This window comes from Simochromis diagramma, unplaced genomic scaffold (genome assembly GCF_900408965.1).
Source record: "Simochromis diagramma unplaced genomic scaffold, fSimDia1.1 OVJJ01000553.1, whole genome shotgun sequence".
NCBI lineage: Eukaryota > Metazoa > Chordata > Actinopteri > Cichliformes > Cichlidae > Simochromis > Simochromis diagramma.
In genome coordinates, this window is record NW_024387095.1 from 4,412,672 (window position 1) to 4,430,778 (window position 18,107).

Genomic DNA, 18,107 nt, shown 5'->3' on the forward strand with positions numbered 1-18,107 from the left:
AAAGAAGGATCTGAGGGGAAGGTGGGTTGCAAAACGGCTTGCAGATACATAAATGTAGACAGGCTACAGGAGCTTAAATACTGTGACCTAAATGAGTGAGCCAATGTGATGACATTCAGATCAGTTGATCTGAAGTTACTTTCAGCTTGCTTAATCATAAGGGGTCACTACACCGGGTAGCTCTGCATATCTGATTGGGCAGAGTTTGAATGGGCAGATAAAACTGTCAAGGGACACGTGTCTGCTCTCAGGATCAAACTGTTAAGCTGCGGTGGACTGAAACGGTACACTCGATTTTTGGCTTTACATCAGAGCGACAGAAACAAACAAAAGTTAATCTTTGACATGCTCCAGTAATTGAATGGAAAAACCATTTTGTAACATGGAAACAGTAACAATACATCAGAGATTCATCGACATTCATCAAAAGATCCAAAGAGAAAATTTAGGGCATAATAACTGCACACAAACCGGATCAATAAAAGACACATGAACAACTGTATATGTAATAGCTCACTGTGTAAAACATTACAAAGTATTTTTCCACAATTTGCAAGAAAACTCCATAAATTCTTAAGTTCACTTCCTTTAATGCTAATGTACAATATGTGTTAATATACAAAAAATATATGACAAATATATTTTGGGAAAATAAAGACAATGACATCTTTAAAATGGATAAATATCTCAACCAATACATAAACATGACATAAATGATTCATCTTAAGTACAGGGAAACCAAAATATTGCCTGTCATGCTAAAATATTGTTGGTTTCACTGAACATAACAATTAGTTTACAAAATGCTGATGATGAAACCTGTTTTGACTCTTTTTACAAGTAAAACACAGAAAAATCAGAATTGGAATTGTGTTTAGAAATATGTGTTTGTGTGTGGACTATCTAATATTCCTTGATTTGAAATAAGTGTGTTACAATGGGCAGTTTTCACTGTCTGCCACAAGCAAGATCAATGTCATAAGTGTGTTTAGAATAAGTTTCAAAATAAAGGTTCAAGAAAATAGCCAAAATGTGAACTGACTTTCATACTTTTGGCTCCCTCTGGTGCTAGCATCCTGCAGTGCAAAAGACAAATGTACTCCGCAGGTAGGAATAGGAGCTGAAAGCGCTGGAGTGTAAGGGTTCAAAGTTTTTCATATTTATATGACTTTTGGGCAGGATTCCTATAAGTCCAAGTTCTTTACTCCACTGCTCAAGTCTCTTTCTCGCTACTTCTTGTGCGACCCGATCATGACCTTCGAGACAAAGTTGACAATGGCGCTCGCAGGCTGCTCAGGGTCGTGCTCAGCAAACAGATGGCACACGTTTTCAGTCTCACTCTGAGATTTTCTGGCAACAAATCCAAAGATCCTGGAAGAAAACGAGAAAGACATACAAGAGAAATTTACACAACAGCAGGGAAACTTTTCACCTCTCAGAACAGAGACTTAACGCCAAACATGGATTAGATGGAAACGAGCTGTGGTCCTCACCAAAGTACAGTAAGACTCCATTTGTTTGACATTTTTAGCAATAGTTCAAAGATTAAACAAAACAACTGGATTTTCAAAATGAGTACCACTGATATTGATTGATATTGATATTGATATTGAACCAGCTCTACAGTTTAATCAGCTTTAGTACATTTCCAAAAGAAATTCATATGATTTTTCTAACCATGATGCACACTCTGATTAACTGACAACATGCACGAGAAGACCCTTTCTAAAGCTGACTTACTTTGCAGTGGAGCCGCTGTCTCGTGTCCACCTGTTTGTGACAGAAGAAATCAAAATCATGACACTTGTGTCAGCTTTCGACACAATATGTTCAGTGAGTTGAGTTTAGATAAGGTAACCCTGATGAATGAAATGAAAGTCTCATTGATGCGAAAAAGGACATTTCAGGTACAAACTGAGGATGTGTTTTTCACCACTTTTCCATGAAACGTCTCCCATTCTTCAGTAATATAACCTGTTCACTTTTTTGTACTCATTTTCCTCTAAACATTGGCCAGAGTCTGTTTCGATTCTTTAAACTCTGTGAATTCTTAAAAATTTGTTTCCTGTTTTGGAAAATACACATTCTTCCCATGCATCAGTCCGCACCCAGCAGTAACGTTGGACTATTAGGCTTACTGAATTAAATAACAAATCGTATTTTTCTTCAATCATTTTGAGAGACATTTTCGACTTGGAAGTTATATCCATCTTATATATGCAGTTTATGGAAATGCATATGTGGATATGCACTGATATGCATGCTGCTACCATGGCAGAATTATACTAATTGTGTTATTCCAAAGCACACTTTCTGTTCATGTTGTCTTTAGTAGCAGTTAGCATCCTATGTTTCTCACACAATGACTTTAAAGTGGGTCCTGAAGGGATGTTAACAGTGACCCAAGAAGCTTTTGTTTCACAGTTTGAAAGCCATGTTTCAGCCATAGTCCTGTAAGTATCAGACGCCTACTTCATGAGTACAGACTGAACCTGGAGAAACCTCTCTTTGTTTTGTTACACAGATGCCTTGAAGTGTGTGCAAAGCTGCATTTTTGTTATCCATGTCCAGTACTCACTTCCTGCCCTGCGGGTCCAGAGAGCAGAATATGACAGTGTTGACAGCGTAGTGTCTCCTGAAGAACAACCTGCAGAGTCAAACAAAGAGTCTGTGTGAACACATCAGATTTCTTATCGGTGTGTGTTTGTGTATGTTTGGCCTGCAGGTGCAAAAAATGCTCACTTCCGCTGGTTGTCAGTGAGTGTGATTCCCTGCGCTGAGACTTTGAAATGTACGACAGTGGAGGGAGGTGGCGGATCCATGGAGAGCGTGACTGTGGTCGCCTTCTGGACCGCCTGGTGTCCCGTGAGAGATTCCAGCTCTACGGAGCCCAGGTACCACACATTGCACGCTACAACGGCACAAAGAAAGAACAAGTCTGACAAGCTTCTGCTGATAATAAATGAATATTCTGTGCGCACAGATTAATTTAAAATGTCATACCTGCTCCTTGTTTGAGAAGCTCAGCTGCTGAGTTCGTTGCTGTCTGTATAGAGGAGTCATTCAGCTCCTCTAGTGGATCTGCAAACACAAGATAGTGATGAGCTCTCTTGGAAAAACTCACAAATTACACCAGTGCGTTAACAAAACAAAATGCATTTGTTACCAAGCAGACACGAGGTATGTAACTCCTGCTTCATCTCTAGTACATGGTAGTGTAAATGTTTGTGAATATTCAGAAGCGTGGGGATAAACCATCTAACTGAAGTATTTTTCTCAGCTTGGGCTTTTTAAATATATCATAGTCACATGTCGAGACATTGGAAAGAGCATACAAAGACTGTACATGGCAACATTCTTTAGCCCAATTGTGGCCCATCCAGTTTTCTTTGGGCCACAGTCAGCCTTGACTGATGGAGTTGATTCAGGGTAAGTTTGGTGTAAATGAATCCCTAAAAATACAAGTGTACTGACACGCTGGGAGAATCTGTAACCATAACTGTACAAAAATATGCAAAAAGGAAAATGACAATTGGTTGTTGTTTTCCTTTTGGAAAGTCTTGCTGTTTGCAAACAATGTAAAATCTACTCATAAAATTCAGTTCCTAATATCTATGACAAGCGTGTTCCAGATAAAATGATTTGGAAATCCGAGTGACTTTCAAAGACCAGGAACTAATTTGAAAACATTTGTCTTGCATATTTTGGAAAAAGTAAACAAAATGAATATATAAGAAAATATAGATGGAAATAAATGTAAGCCTATATCAGCAGATTCAGCTCCATCCAAGCAAAGTGTGGAGAGAAATGTAATAGCGTGAGATATGGCCCATGAGTTCTTCAGCAAAATGTATCAAAGCATTTTTCTTTGTGCTACACTCCATTTGGAAATGTATTTAGGTATTTACTGCACTGTTTTGTGAAGTCCTTTTTCATATACAGATGTCAAACAAAGAATGAAAACATTTAGGAAAAGCAGTGACTTTTTATGATAGAAAAAACTTGCTCTGAAAATGGTCAGGGACGAGGCCTGGGCTGAAAAAAAGCAGCCAATGTCCAAAGTAAAACTTTGACAGCCAATCAAAAAGCCCAAAGAACTCCACTTCTACTGATCAAGACCATTTTGAAAATGACAAGAAAGTCTGGATCACTTGAACCAAATGTACAGAAATTAGGGGTGGCTCAGGAGTTTTGCACAGTACTGTATTTAAAGCATCTTCATTGCAGTGCCCCTTTTGTAATATCCTGTGCTTAACTGACTGAGTTAATCGATTCCCTGCTCCACTTGTGTTCCCATTCTGTGATATAAATTTATATTTCGTTACCTTTGTCAGGCAGGATGAGTTTACAGGGCAGAGCCAGTGGCGTGATGGAGTGTTGACACACCAGCGCTGTGAGACTTCCTGTCAACAAAAATCATCATGTGTATGACTATTGAGATGAGTCAGCTGCACTCCAGTGTGCTGACCAGTAGGGGGCAGCATGGTGCTTGTCTGTTATGACCTGGGATGGACTTTAAACAGCTATGAGGAAGAATGCTGCTCTCCTAGCTGTCATTAGACTTTGATCAGGTCAAGGCTGTTATGTTTTACTTTGGGTATTTAATCTGGATCATAGCGTGTGAAATGTTTCTCACCAAAGTAAGGCTCATTGGGGCATCCTTTAAGCCGAACACCTTTTTGTGTGCACTCTATCAGGAAGTGTCTCACCAGCTCATTAGACAGATCTCCTCCTGCAAAACATGGCCTCATGGCTTAGTTTATTCATATCTATAAATTACATCAAAGGTTAATATTTAATTAACATGAACTGTAAATTAAAATAGTGATAAAAGTCCAAAATACTAGGAAGCACACTCCCATTTAGCTGACTCACAGTGCTGAGGTTTGCACCTTTAAATATCATTTTTGCAGTGCTCTCTTGGCAGCTCACAGAAAGTTTGTGTATGCAGAACATGGCATTCAACCCACCTTTTTTACTCTGCATCACTGTTGGAGGAGGTGTAGCCACCTTCATGGCCAAACCGTATGCGCCACGAAATGAATGGCTGTCTCTGACAATGAATGAACCCGGCTCTTTGTCCTTCAGCACCGCGATGGCTGTTCAGTAGGTCAACAGAAGGAGGAAGCAGAGATAAGCTAAAGTTAGACTCAGTCTGCATTGTACATAGAGGAAACCTTTGCACGAGGGTGTATTATCTTCTCACAAGTGGCCATTAACCACTGTGGTCCAAGACCAATATTTACCTTGGTCTCTGGAAATGTCGGGCTTGTACCAGAACTTGGAAGTGTCCTGAACAAACTTCACAGTGTCCTGCTTACTGCCAGAGTCTGCAAGACACAGGTTAAAGCTCTCTGTTAGGTTTCACACCAGCTTTGAGCCAAATATGACCAGACTCGCAGTTAAAGGGTGAGTACACCGTGTAGCCACACAGACAAAAATATCTTCAGTTAGCCTGATTCGTGATTTTTGGTGCCACCACTTTGCAACTTAGATTAAGATTTCTCTTACTCTTTCTATAACAAAACCTAACTAGTGACCAACGGTAAGTTAACAGCCAACATGTGGTCACGTTTGAATCATGTTCCTAAAGAGCCTTGATCATTTTAACATATTATAATTTAGAACATGAAATTAGCTAATTGGATTGAAAAGGCAAAAGACCTGTGAGTGACTCAGCTTTTTCTCCCTGAAATTAAACACGACTGTGGTTGTTGAACTGAGTGACTATGCTGGACAGATAATAGAGATATCATTATGAAACAAATTCTGTCTTCCAGATTTGACTCTGAAAACAGCTTTACATTATACATGTATTATACATATATATATATTGGGCTCTTTGTTATTACATTTCAAACACTCTTACACCTTAATTAGCTAGCTGTTCAATTTAGTGATGCCTGTTTTGACATATTTGAGCTTTCGAAAAACACTTCTCATTGTAAATGAGGAGAAGTGCCCCTCTTATCTTAAAGACCTCATAGTACCATAATATCACCCCAACAGAGCACAGACTGCTCTCAGACTTCTGGATCACTATTACTGTTGCTCCCTCTATTCCTATGACATTTAAAAGAAGAATGGGAGGCGGAGCCTTCAGCTTTTAGGCCGCTCTGCTGTGGAACCAGCTTCCTTTTTGATAAAACATATAGTCAGAGCTGGATCAGATGACCCTGAATCCTCTCTTAGTTACACTGCAATAGCTGTAGGCTCCCAGGGGCTTTTCCTTAATGCAGAAGTGTTTCTTCTTCACTACCTTTCTCACCCACTATGTGTTTACAATCCTCTCTGCATTCATTTATTAGTTATTATTAACCTCTGGTTCTCTTCCACAGCATCGGTTTTGTTCTGTCTCTCTTCTCTCACCTCCAAGTGGTCATAGCAGATAGCCACTCCTCCTTGAGCCCTGGTTCTGCTGGAGGTTTCTTCCTGTTAAAAGGGAGTTTTTCCTTCCCATCGTCACCAAGTGCTTGCACAAAGCGAGTCATCTTATTGTTGGATTTTCTCTCTATTATTTGTAGGGTCTTTGCCTTACAATATAAAGCACCTTGAAGCGACTGTTGTTATTTGGTGCTTTCCCTGATGTGTGCATTTAGCCTTTTTTTCTCCTTTAATTGTTGTCAACTCAGTGAAGCATTTTCTGTTTTACTTTAATGTAAACAAAGATTCTTTTGATATTAGAATCCACCTTCAATCCTGAGGTGGAAGCATAAAATGTCCCACTGGATCAACTTTGTAATATAAATCTCTCCTGTTTTTACCATATCCTGTAACAACCCCAGCTCAATAAACCAAAAGGATAGTTTTGGATGTTTGATTTGACAAGGACAGTTCAAGAAAGCCAATTGGTGTAGTGCACAGTCTGATGTATCTGGTCAAGGAAATGAAAGTCATCTTCAGTTTAGGATGCTTGCTGCATTTGTGTGGTTCTGGTTCAAAAAGTTGTTAATAGTAAGACTGGGTTTGGGGTGATGAGTTTTACAAAGCTATCTTTATAGTTTGAAATGTTCATGTCAGGAACAGAGAAAATAAATTATCAGTGACACATTCAGAGAATCTATGTGGGACTGTTTACCTGCTCCAGGTGACGAGGCCCCACTGATTCCTCTTAGGGGGTCAGGGGTCATGGAAGATGAGAAAGGGATGCTGAGACTGCTTCCACTACGAGGGCTAGAATATCCACTCAGTGAAGGGGAGCGGGAGCTAAGCTCCCCCCCTTCACCTCCCCTTTTTTTCTCAGGCAACAGTGGAGCAAGGCCCTCCTCTCCAAACAGGTTAAAACTACCAAGGCCCTCCATTGCCTCCAGCAGGCTCTCCTCCAGGCCACCATTCCCCAACAATGAGGACAAGTCTGTGCTGTCCCTCCCCCTGTGGGCCCCTGCGGGCCCATGAGGAGAACTGTGGGCATTGGGAGAGTTGAGAGATAGAGGAGGTGATGGCTGGGAAGGATACGGGGAGTTCAGGGAGTTTGAAGTATGGTCGTGCCACACTGGAGGAGGAGTGGAGCTGTGGGAGAGAAGGTTATGATGTGGAATTTAAGGCATACACGTAAAAAAGACAAAAGAAAAACACAAGGTCAGGCAATGCATCAGTGTGAAGTGTTACAGCCAACATACACTATATTGCCAAAAGTATTGGCTTCTGCCTTCACAGGCCTATGATCTGGAGTGACATCCTGTTCTTAATCGACAGCCTTTAAAATGCTGTCAGCCCACCCTTTGCAGATATGCGAATTTAGGCTTCTTATCAACCAATCAATCATGTCTCAAAAGCCACAATCAGTTTGTTTACATTTAGCATATATCGTTATTGACTATGTGCATCATGTTATATTGGCTATTTTCATTCATCCTAAACTGGTTCCTTGAGCATGAAAATGCGCTTCTGTGGCTGGACCAGATCTGAACTCAAAAGAACACCTTTGTGCTTTTGGGGTGTGGTAGGAATGGAGACTTACAGCATTTGCAGCTGTAAAACTTCAGAAATTATTCTACCCAGCATTCATATGGTCATTCAAAACTGCTCCTTGGAAACATACCCGGTGAGTATGGGTATGAAAGTGTCTGTGTACCTGTCTGCGTGTGGGAGGTGGCTGCCCGATGACACTGAGCACATGGAGCCAAAGATCCTCTGACAGGAAGCAGGAACGTCTGATCTGAATATCTCTCCCTCTGTGGAGCTGCTGCCGTGGTTCATGCTGTCCAGGAAACTCCGGGAATCTGGAAAAAAAAAGAAGGAATACAAAATGAAGTAACTGCTATTCTACTGTGTTTAGTGTCCAAAAAAAAAAAAAACCATACCAGGGTTCGACGTAGTTCCAGAAACTAGCCCACAAAATCACTGCTAACTGGTGCTTGTTTAAGCTTTTGTTTGGGACCCTACCTTTGTTTGGATTATAGACTGAGAGTTGAAACACACCTGTTGAGGTTTGACAGAAACTGTTCATATAAGGAATAATTCTTTAAAGTATATTAAAGTATTTATTATTTATTTATTTATTTATTTATTTGTTCTCACCTTTTATGGAGACTTGTTTAGATTGTCTAGATTTCCGTTGTTATATTTTATTCTTGGACTCTAGTAGACTAGCTTTGCATGATTCATGATTCAAAATAATTTTTGTTTGTCCTAAACTGAATCTTGCACAGCTCACGTCACACAGTATATTAAGATCACACAACCTTTAAGCCAACTTTATTCTGATTGGCTGCCTTTTGCAAACAGAAGGTTTGAACAGCACTTGGTTATTTTGTTGGACACTCAACAAATCCCAGTTAGAAATCTCTGGGAGAATTCTGCATTGATAAAGAGAAAGCTGACTCTCCTTTTCTTCGCCCAAGACAACCAATTAACAGCTGAACTACAAAAATATATGAGCCAATCACGTTGTTGCACAGACACATGCACACAGCTGAGGTTGTAGTTCACAACAGTTTGGCCAAGATACATACTGTATTTGTAAATGTTCCAGTCTATAGTTGTTGTGCTAAAGATGTAGGTAAGGTCAAACTTGTGGTTTTTCTTGGTTGACTATCGATAATGTGAATTAGCAATTGCTCAGTACTGCTGGGATGGACTATCACCTTGGAAAACATAACAGGCCCACATGGCTTCTGTTTTTAATTAAGTTGCTACATAAAAGAGCTAAACGCAAAGGATACATGGCTGATGTTTCGGTAGTGCTGACTTTACCAAACTGACCATTTTTTAAGCTCTGTTTAAGAAAAAATTCTGTGTAACCATCGGGACTAACATTCAGTTAAAACTCAAATCGCACATACAGAAGAGAGTTAGTGAGAGGTTATCGGAGCCAGTCTGCCAAGAAAGTACATATCTGTGAATTGACAGTGTGTGTGTGTCTCTGTGTGTGTGTGTGTTCCAGGAGGGATGGGGGGTCACTCCAAACATCCACGCTGGGCATTCTGATCATGCAGTGTGTCATTCAGCAAACATGAGGGCAGGCTTCCTCAGACTGCAGACAGGACTGTGAACTACGATGAGTCACCGTGAAAATAGTCAGTCACTATAAAGAGCTCCTTGTTTGGCTGGCTGCCCCCCCCCCTTCCTCTCTTCCACTCGTTCTCTCTATTCAAGTACTGGTAGATGGAGGCATTTTGACTGAGCTTTGTTTGTGATCATACTGGACAAGCGGCATCATCTCAAGTGGATTATATAATCCTACATGCTGACAGTGAGTTAATGAATTCAAAGAATTTGTTACAAATAAGGCCCAGTGTGTAAAGTACACCGTGTGTGTGTGTGACAGAATAAACTGTGCAACAGTTTAAAGAGTAAAACTTAAAGTTAACTAGCTTACATTTTCTCTGTCCTTAAATTCCTAAGGTTACCTAAAAGACAATATCAACTCTCTGGGTGACAAGTCCTGTTATTATTAACTAGCCGTGTCTGGATTCTGGTGCATAACATAGTGGTATAAAGGAACATTTCTAAATTAAAGGAGTAATATAGCAAATAATGAGCGTATTTTTCATCAGCCACTAGTGAAATGCTATGGCTTCTTGCCATGATGCTATGAATTTCCCACAGCTTAATGTTCACATACATTTTTACAGTGCCAACACTCTGTATGGCATAACAAATGTCCTAAAGTTTAAATGTAAAGTGTCAATATAATGGCAGCTGCTGTGGTAATGGCTCATTTCAAACATATCAAAAAGTTTATTTTGTATGCTTTAAACTAGAAACTGGTGCCACTTGAATTGGCACTTCTCTGGTCAGTTGGTGACTGAATTTCTAAACGCGTCTGACAAATAACAAAATTTGAATAGAAGCTAGGTACAGCTACCTGTGCTTCTGCTAAAATGGCTTCCTTTTCTTACAGAGTTTTGAAGGGCTTTTGTTTGTGTTGCAGAGTGACTTTTACAGAGTCATATCTGAATGCTTATTCATCACAGCTATTTGTCTGCAGGTCTTAGAGAAAACAAATGGGTTCTTGCATATGCAAAGATGCTATTTTTATGTTACAAGGAAAAGTGCATCACAGTCCAGAAAATATACTAATAAAAGTTAAAGATAAAAGTAGTTCATGCAAAAAAAAATAATAGATTAGTGTTATAATATCATTACTTATTGCAAAAGCACCCACATCAGATACTTAGAGTCAAAAGGGACCTCTTCAAATTAATTGTTCAGCACAACTAAGAATTTAAATATCTAAATTATTTTTGAAAAATTAAAAGAATGAAGGAAAAACAGTGAACCCTTCTTCCTGAAAACCTAACACCATGAAATAGTTGGTATGTTGCCTGAAAATTAAGAAACAATCTTCTGTGAATCAGTTTTTGTAGAGGAATAAGTGCGACACCAATCACTGAAATGTGGTGCAGTATCAGAAATATAAGATGGATAAATATGTAAAGAAATGTACTTATTGACAAACACCACATTCCCACACAGTATCCGATACACCAAACAGTAACAGTTGACACTCAAATTGAACTCTCGAAGGTTAAAGGTCAAGAGCTCAGTGCACAAAAAGTTACATAAATAAAAGCAGACGCACACAAACACACACGCACATGTACACACATAAGCGATAATGTGCAGTTCAGAAAGCAAAGATAATCCCGGGCTGTGTTGGTGTCGTTGTCTCTTACGGGGAACACACGCAAACTGAAGGGAGAGCAGCAGCCATTCCCACAGTCACTGTCTATATTCCTCTCTGGGGATGATTCCAGGAATGCAGCCAATTCTCATCTCCCCACCGTTCCCACGGTCGATTATCTTCACCGTGATTTTTCACATCTGTGGCTCATCGCGCCTCATCCCAGCACGTTTGCTTAATTACAGAACAGCCATACGTGTGGCAACACCAGCTGACCCCAACCTGACCTCTGACTTTAGATTCTGCTCTGTGACTGAATCCACAGCCTGCTTTACACCTTTCACTGGCAGCAGCTATGCTACACAGTAGCTACACACTTTCAGGCAGGTACAAATTAAAGATGAAAAAAACCCAACCTGTGCTACGCATGAAAATAGAAAACTGATTTTTCATGCAATATATTTCTTTACAAGTTTCTTACAAGACTGCATTGCAGGACAGGACATGTATTTTTAAGAGCATATATATATATATATATATATATATATATATATATATATATAGATATATATAGATATATATGCTCTTAAGAATAAAATTCTCCACTTACTGATCCTTTGCTTTGTCCATGTTTGCATGATTCTCAGTTCAAAATAAAGCTTGTTCATGTAGTACTGGGCTTTGGTGAATCTCCTCAGTTGTTTTAAAGATACAAAAATATAACACCTTAGACCAACTGTATTATTCTATTAGTCAAATCATAGGATATAACCTTATGTATAATTACATACAAACAGACTGGATACACCGAAACTACAGAACCCAGAGCACAATTTCCAAGCAACAAAGGTGAGTTAATCTGCATTTATCTTTCCGGATAGACTGAAGTGCATGAACACATTTTTATTTGGATTGTGTCTCATTCAACATGGATTCACTTGAAGCATCTACTGAATAAATAAACATAAGCTAAATCACAGGTGCAGAAGGTATAACAAGAGCAGGCTTAGTGCTAACTGTAACAGAGTGTGTAGGCAGGAGGCTGCTTGAGTGCAAAAGAGGCAGGAAGATGACATTTATAGATGTACAATACAACGAATCTTGCCAGTCTAAAGAAGCTTGGAAGAAGGTAAAGCAGAAAGAAACATAACTCCAGGAAAGAGGAGCTGAAAGGAATTATGTGTGAAACATCTGTCCACTGAATTTTGATAGAGAGCTTTCATCCAAGTCCAGGAAGATCACAGCTATCATCCAAATAAAGGCAGACATAGACATACAATAGAAAAAAATGTATAAATTAATGGACTGAATGTTGCCAATGAAGTCTAGAGTCAAATATACTCCACAACAAACTAAATGGACAGTGTAACCATCCAGGTTTGCCAGATACTATACACTCTGGTGGTTTAAGTAAAATGATGAAAATTTGATGCTGAAAAAAAAAAAGAAAGAAAAAAAAGTGTTGGCATGTAAGACATCAACTTATGTTAATAGTGTGGGTTAAAAGAAGAAGATGATGTTTTGGGAAGGATAGTCATTTCTTCATTTGAAACAGAAAAAGCAACAAAATCTTTGTCAAATCCAAACTGCTGAGCCAGCCTCCACTCTCAGCAACCTGTGGTTCACACTGGTTCATGTTTCCGCTCACAGTAAACAAGAGTCATTACTATCAATGGCAGCTAGAAGTCTCAGTTATTTGCTGGAACTAATGATTTAATCAGATTCCTTGTGTCATCCTTACTCATGTTCAGGTGAAAAATGGTCTTTTGCTAATTTGCTAAATACATTAATCAATCAACAATCAAGTATACTTCTGACTAAAATCACCATTCAATAATGCTAGACTCTTGTTAACTACCATACAGTGCACATATTATTAGACCACCACCCATTTAAGGTTTATACCACAGCTTCCCTAAATGAACTGTACTGGTAATTACCAAAACAAATTCCAAATTTACAGTTTTACAACATAGGAGGAAAAAAACATAAAGTACATTATTGTTTTTGATTAAGATGGTAAAATACAGTTATTTACCCTGAACTGCTGAACAGAAAAAATAGTTTTAGTCTTTGAATGTTGTGCTTTATTAAAAAGAAGTCAGGAAACATGTAACTTCTAGCTGCTTAAAGTTTATTTACAGAAAAATATGTTTCTGTTCCTAAAACAGTAGCTCAAGATACCAGAGTTATATTGGTGGGTCCATCACTTTGGTCCAGACCAAAAGAGCTCAAGTTTTCACATGACATTTTGTGTTTCAATTCCTTCCCCGTTGCACTGTAAATTTGTTCATTTCGTCACTTTCAGCTCTTAGCATGATATGCTAAACTTGGTTAGTAACCAATTGAGTTGCTGAACAAACTATGCATTGAAACTTTAGGACGATTTTTTTTTCCTTTAGCGTTTTCCTGTGCACTGTTTTGCTCTCACTTGAACAAAGCCTCTTCAGTTTACCATTAAACCATGCAAAACCTTTTCCAAATGGCACAAGCCCATGTGGGCACAACTGCCAAGCACCTCCACCCCTCCAACTCCAAACACATGCACACACACACACACACACACACACACACACACACACACACACACACACACACGCACACACACACACACACACACGCACACACACACAGGCATACACACACTTTTCTGATCACAGTGAGTGATGGTTAGGTGGATCAGACTGTGAATGCGTGTACCGTATACCTTCTTGCTTAGAACAAATATGAATTCTATTCAATAAAATAAAACCTGATCTGGAGATTATATTTTCCTCAGACTGCAGAGCCTGCTGAATAAATTAGGTAAGATACAGCGGGCTAATGTTTTATCTGACAAAGAAGAACTTTGTGTGGTGCATTATTAGCAGAGAAGGCTGAGCCTACGCACATACATAAACACAAGGATGCATGCAGCTCTGCTGGAGAAACGGCATGCTGACCACAGGAATGCAGAGTGCAAGTATTCAATACACACACACACACACAGACTTAGGCTGGCACGTCTGGAGTTTCACAGTATGTTACAGTACAGCTGTTCACTGGGATCACAGACTGCAGCTTCTCAGAGAAACAATGGGGGGAGGAAGACACCTGCTGCTACCCATATACCCAGTGAGACTATGTATTATGAAGAAATAATAATGTCAAAAATAGTTTAGCTTAAGTAAGGTTCTTGTTCATTCCGGTGAATTTAAAAGTTAAGCCCTGACAGCAGAAACCTTAATTTTAATGAGAACAAGTCAAACCCCGAGTTGAAGTTTAATTTCTATATATAAATCTGCCAACGTGAGTTTTTAGATGATTTAAGTACTGGTTTCCTGTTTATAAACAACCTCAATTCCGAGTGTGCAACAGGAAGGCTGAAAATATGCTGAGGTCTTAGAGATGGACTTTTTCTGTGCGTACACAGCATTTCTCAAACTTTTTGCCTATTTGATCGATACCTGACAGCATGCAGTCGAATTTTGATGATAAATAGCAAAATACTTACAATCACTTAAAAGACAAAATGAAATCTGCATTTGTTTAGAAATCAACAGCAAATCTATTAAATAAGGTCAAAGTAACATTAGCATATGTAAGTACCAAACTTCTTGTAATTTATCAAAAATATTTACAGACTACATACAATGGATGGTATATATGTGCAAAAACTACAGCAATTTTTAAAGCATATTGAACAAAGCACATGAATCACCATTTCCATCTGCAAACTGATGATGTTTATGTTGGGGGAATAAAAACTGCTGGTGTTAATTCTCCAGTTGAGGAGTATTCGTTCATTACAGAAGAAGGAACAACAATTACTACATCTCTAACAAGACGTCTGTCCTCTAAAAGAAAGGCAGAAGGCATGATGGAAATATCTTTTCAGCTTGTTTAATATATTTCTGCGAAGAATCTCCACACACATTAGATGTATTTTAAGTCAGTTTTTGCTAAGTTGGCTCTTGTTATGTTTTGCTTTTTATCTAAAAGCCAAATTTCAGTATATAGTTTCATATACTCTCATTGGGAGAAATTGGTTGCTGTGCTAAAAACCTGCTAATGTTTGCTTCTGGTGCTAACAGATTTTAATGGTTGCCTATAATTTTTCATGTTTGTCGCCAAACACTCACTAACTACTAGATGAGCAGTAGTAGCACTTGGGAAATGTAGAAGATTTGCCTTCAAGTTAAGTTAGCTAATGGGCTTCAAAAGATACTACTTTTACTTTGAAACCAAACAGTGTCAATTTGCTGTTCATTTTGCAGTTTTCACTACAGATCAGTGTTTGTAGACAAGTCAGTTTCTTCTCTTCAAATGACAACCACAGCAATGTGCCAGCAACCAACGCGATCCACATCCAATTCATCTGGCACATGTAAAACATTTGCTTCTGTTTTTCTTTCTTGATTTTCTAAACTGAACAATACAATTATGATTAGGTCTTACTGTATGGGCAATTTAGCCAGGACCTAACCATCAATGAAGATGATAAGCTACCAAAAGTATCTCCAAAAACAACTTTAAACAAATTTAGCCCATTTTTCTGCAGTCGGATCAACTGTTTGTCTGAGTCTGGGGAGAGAAGGGCATGCAGCTTTCTCTTTGGTATCACCTGGCCCTAAATCAGAATGCAATCAGCTGTCTGGTAAGGCCTTACTTGGAAAAAAAAAAACTCAATCAATTTGAGTTTCTGCGGTGTCTTCCTTCCTCCTCCTCCTCCTCCTCCTCATCCTCCCATTCAGCTATTCAGAAACTTAGTGTCCAAATTGTGGGGAGGGCAAACTAGTAGGAGGTTGTATGTGAAACAGATTCCTTTGCTCTCTGTTAGTGTTCAGACTGACAGTTTTATCAACTCAGTAAATTGGCAAAGGAGAGGGAGTGACGAATAACAACATTGTAACAACAGATTTCTCATAACAACACTGGTGAGAAATCAGCTCAAGAGGACGAAGGCAAGGAAGGCAGCAGGTCCGGATGGAATCTGCTCCAGACTGCTCAGGGACTGTGCAGACCAGCTCTGTCAGGTGGCCCTGTACATCTTCAACCTGAGCCTGAGCCTGGAGAGGGTTCCTGAACTGTGGAAGACTTCCTGTGTGGTTCCGGTGCCAAAAATCGCACACCCCAGGGAGCCCAACCACTTCAGGCCTGTTGCCTTGACTTCTCATCTGATGAAGACCATGGAAAGGCTCATCATGCACCACCTTCAGCCACTGGTGGGCTCAGAGATGGACCCCCTGCAGTTCGCCTACCGTTCTGGAATTGTGGTGGATGACGCTGTCATCTACCTGGTACACCGATCCCTCTCTCACTTAGAGCAGGCGGGGAGCACTGTGAGGATCATGTTTTTTGACTTCTCCAGTGCTTTCAACACCATCCAACCCGCACTACTGAGAGGGAAGCTGGAGGGAGCCGGAGTAGGCAAACAGCTGACTGCATGGACCATCGACTACCTTACCAACAGACCACAGTATGTGAGGCTCCATGACTGTGTGTCCGAGGTGGTAATCTGCAGCACGGGGGCACCACAGGGCACGGTTCTCTCACCTTTCCTGTTCAGCCTTTACACTTCAGACTTCTGTTATAATTCGGACGATTGCCATATACAGAAGTTCTCAGATGATACAGCCATCATTGGATGCGTATCAGACGGGAATGATCAGGAATACAGGGGGGTCGTCAGTGACTTTGTTGGCTGTTGTGAGACCAACGTACTCCGAATCAACGCCGGCAAGACAAAGGAGATGATCATAGACTTCAGGAGGAAGTCACCCCCTACAACACCGGTGAACATCCAAGGGAAAGACATTGAGATAGTGGACTCTTATAAGTACCTGGGTGTTCACCTCAACAATAAACTGGACTGGACTACAAATACAGACGTCCTGTATAAGAAGGGCCAGAGTCGACTCCACCTGCTGAGGAGACTGAGGTCCTTCGGAGTCTGCAGGACTCTGTTAAGGACATTCTATGACACTGTGGTAGCATCTGCCCTTTTCTATGCAGTGGCCTGCTGGGGGAGTGGATGCACGGACAGGGACAGGAGCAGGATTGACAAACTGGTGCGGAGGTCTAGCTCCGTGCTGGGATGTCCCCTGGAGTCTGTGGAGGTGGTTGGTGAGGGGAGGATGTTAGTAAAGCTGACATCCATCATGAACAACCCACATCACCCACTGCATGAGTATGTGAGTGGGCTGAGCAGCTCCTTTAGTCAGAGACTGAAACACCCTCGCTGCAGGAAGGAGCGCTTTCGCAGATCATTCATCCCAACAGCAGTTAGACTCTATAACTCCTCAATCACGATGTCATAAGTCACTGGACACTGTGAACATCCACGGTCACAACTTCATGCATAATGGACCTTCCATGACCTTCCAAGCTATATAGTTTATGTCTTCCATATTTCCAACTATATCCATAATCACATGCTGTGTATGCTACCATTGTATATAGTGTATTATCTTACTTTTTTCATTGATTGTACTTATTTGTATTTTTGTATTTCCTTCATATATCTGTACCTGAGCTGAGGTGACGCAAAAATTTCCCCGTTGTGGGATCAATGAAGTCTTATCTTATCTTATCTCTTAAATAAAGTCCAGTAATCAAGACTGTGTTTGAAGGGACTAGACCATCGCTCGGGCTTTTATTAGAGCATTGTCATGATGACAATGATTTTATGGACCACAGTCAGATTCAGTGCTATGGTTTCACTCATAATATAATGACATAACTATGCAAATCAATCATCACATGCTCATGTTATTCAGTTTTAGCTCCCTCAAGATGAAGATGAATATCAGTATTCTTCATGTATCAGTAAAGCATGTAAACAACCCAGATATTTGATCAGTTCAAGTGAAATTCCTCAAACTTGACCCGTCTGGAGAAGTAATCATGTTTTTTTTTTCTCCTGGTATTGGATCCACACATGTTGGAGCCTTTCTAACACCGTGGAGACATGCTAACTAAAAAACAACTTGTCAATTTATTTTTTCTGTCTCAAATCACTGTAGGTCAAATAGACATGTTGATAAGTCTAATACAGCCA

The 18,107-nt window shown here is 39.9% G+C and overlaps 1 protein-coding gene and 1 long non-coding RNA gene across 4 annotated transcripts in view; both read right to left on the bottom strand.

Annotated features, from left to right (window-relative positions):
• Positions 1-573: 573 nt before the first annotated feature.
• The window catches only part of LOC120742817 (tensin-3-like), a 50,658-nt gene continuing 33,124 nt past the window's right edge, over positions 574-18,107 (bottom strand). For all 3 annotated transcript variants that reach the window (XM_040046254.1, XM_040046253.1, XM_040046255.1), the window contains 11 exons: positions 8,075-8,222; positions 7,079-7,509; positions 5,247-5,330; positions 4,971-5,099; positions 4,637-4,732; positions 4,326-4,403; positions 3,004-3,081; positions 2,743-2,911; positions 2,579-2,647; positions 1,741-1,770; positions 574-1,371 (listed from right to left, as the gene is read on the bottom strand). In XM_040046254.1, the coding sequence (XP_039902188.1) occupies positions 1,230-1,371; positions 1,741-1,770; positions 2,579-2,647; positions 2,743-2,911; positions 3,004-3,081; positions 4,326-4,403; positions 4,637-4,732; positions 4,971-5,099; positions 5,247-5,330; positions 7,079-7,509; positions 8,075-8,222 (1,454 nt within the window). In that variant the 3' untranslated portion in view covers positions 574-1,229. The remainder of the gene's footprint in view (positions 1,372-1,740; positions 1,771-2,578; positions 2,648-2,742; positions 2,912-3,003; positions 3,082-4,325; positions 4,404-4,636; positions 4,733-4,970; positions 5,100-5,246; positions 5,331-7,078; positions 7,510-8,074; positions 8,223-18,107) is intronic.
• Positions 8,270-16,939, bottom strand: LOC120742819. The gene is made up of 2 exons (XR_005697969.1): positions 13,675-16,939; positions 8,270-13,600 (listed from the first exon to the last, which is right to left on the bottom strand). It is a non-coding gene; the product is annotated as an uncharacterized LOC120742819 (long non-coding RNA).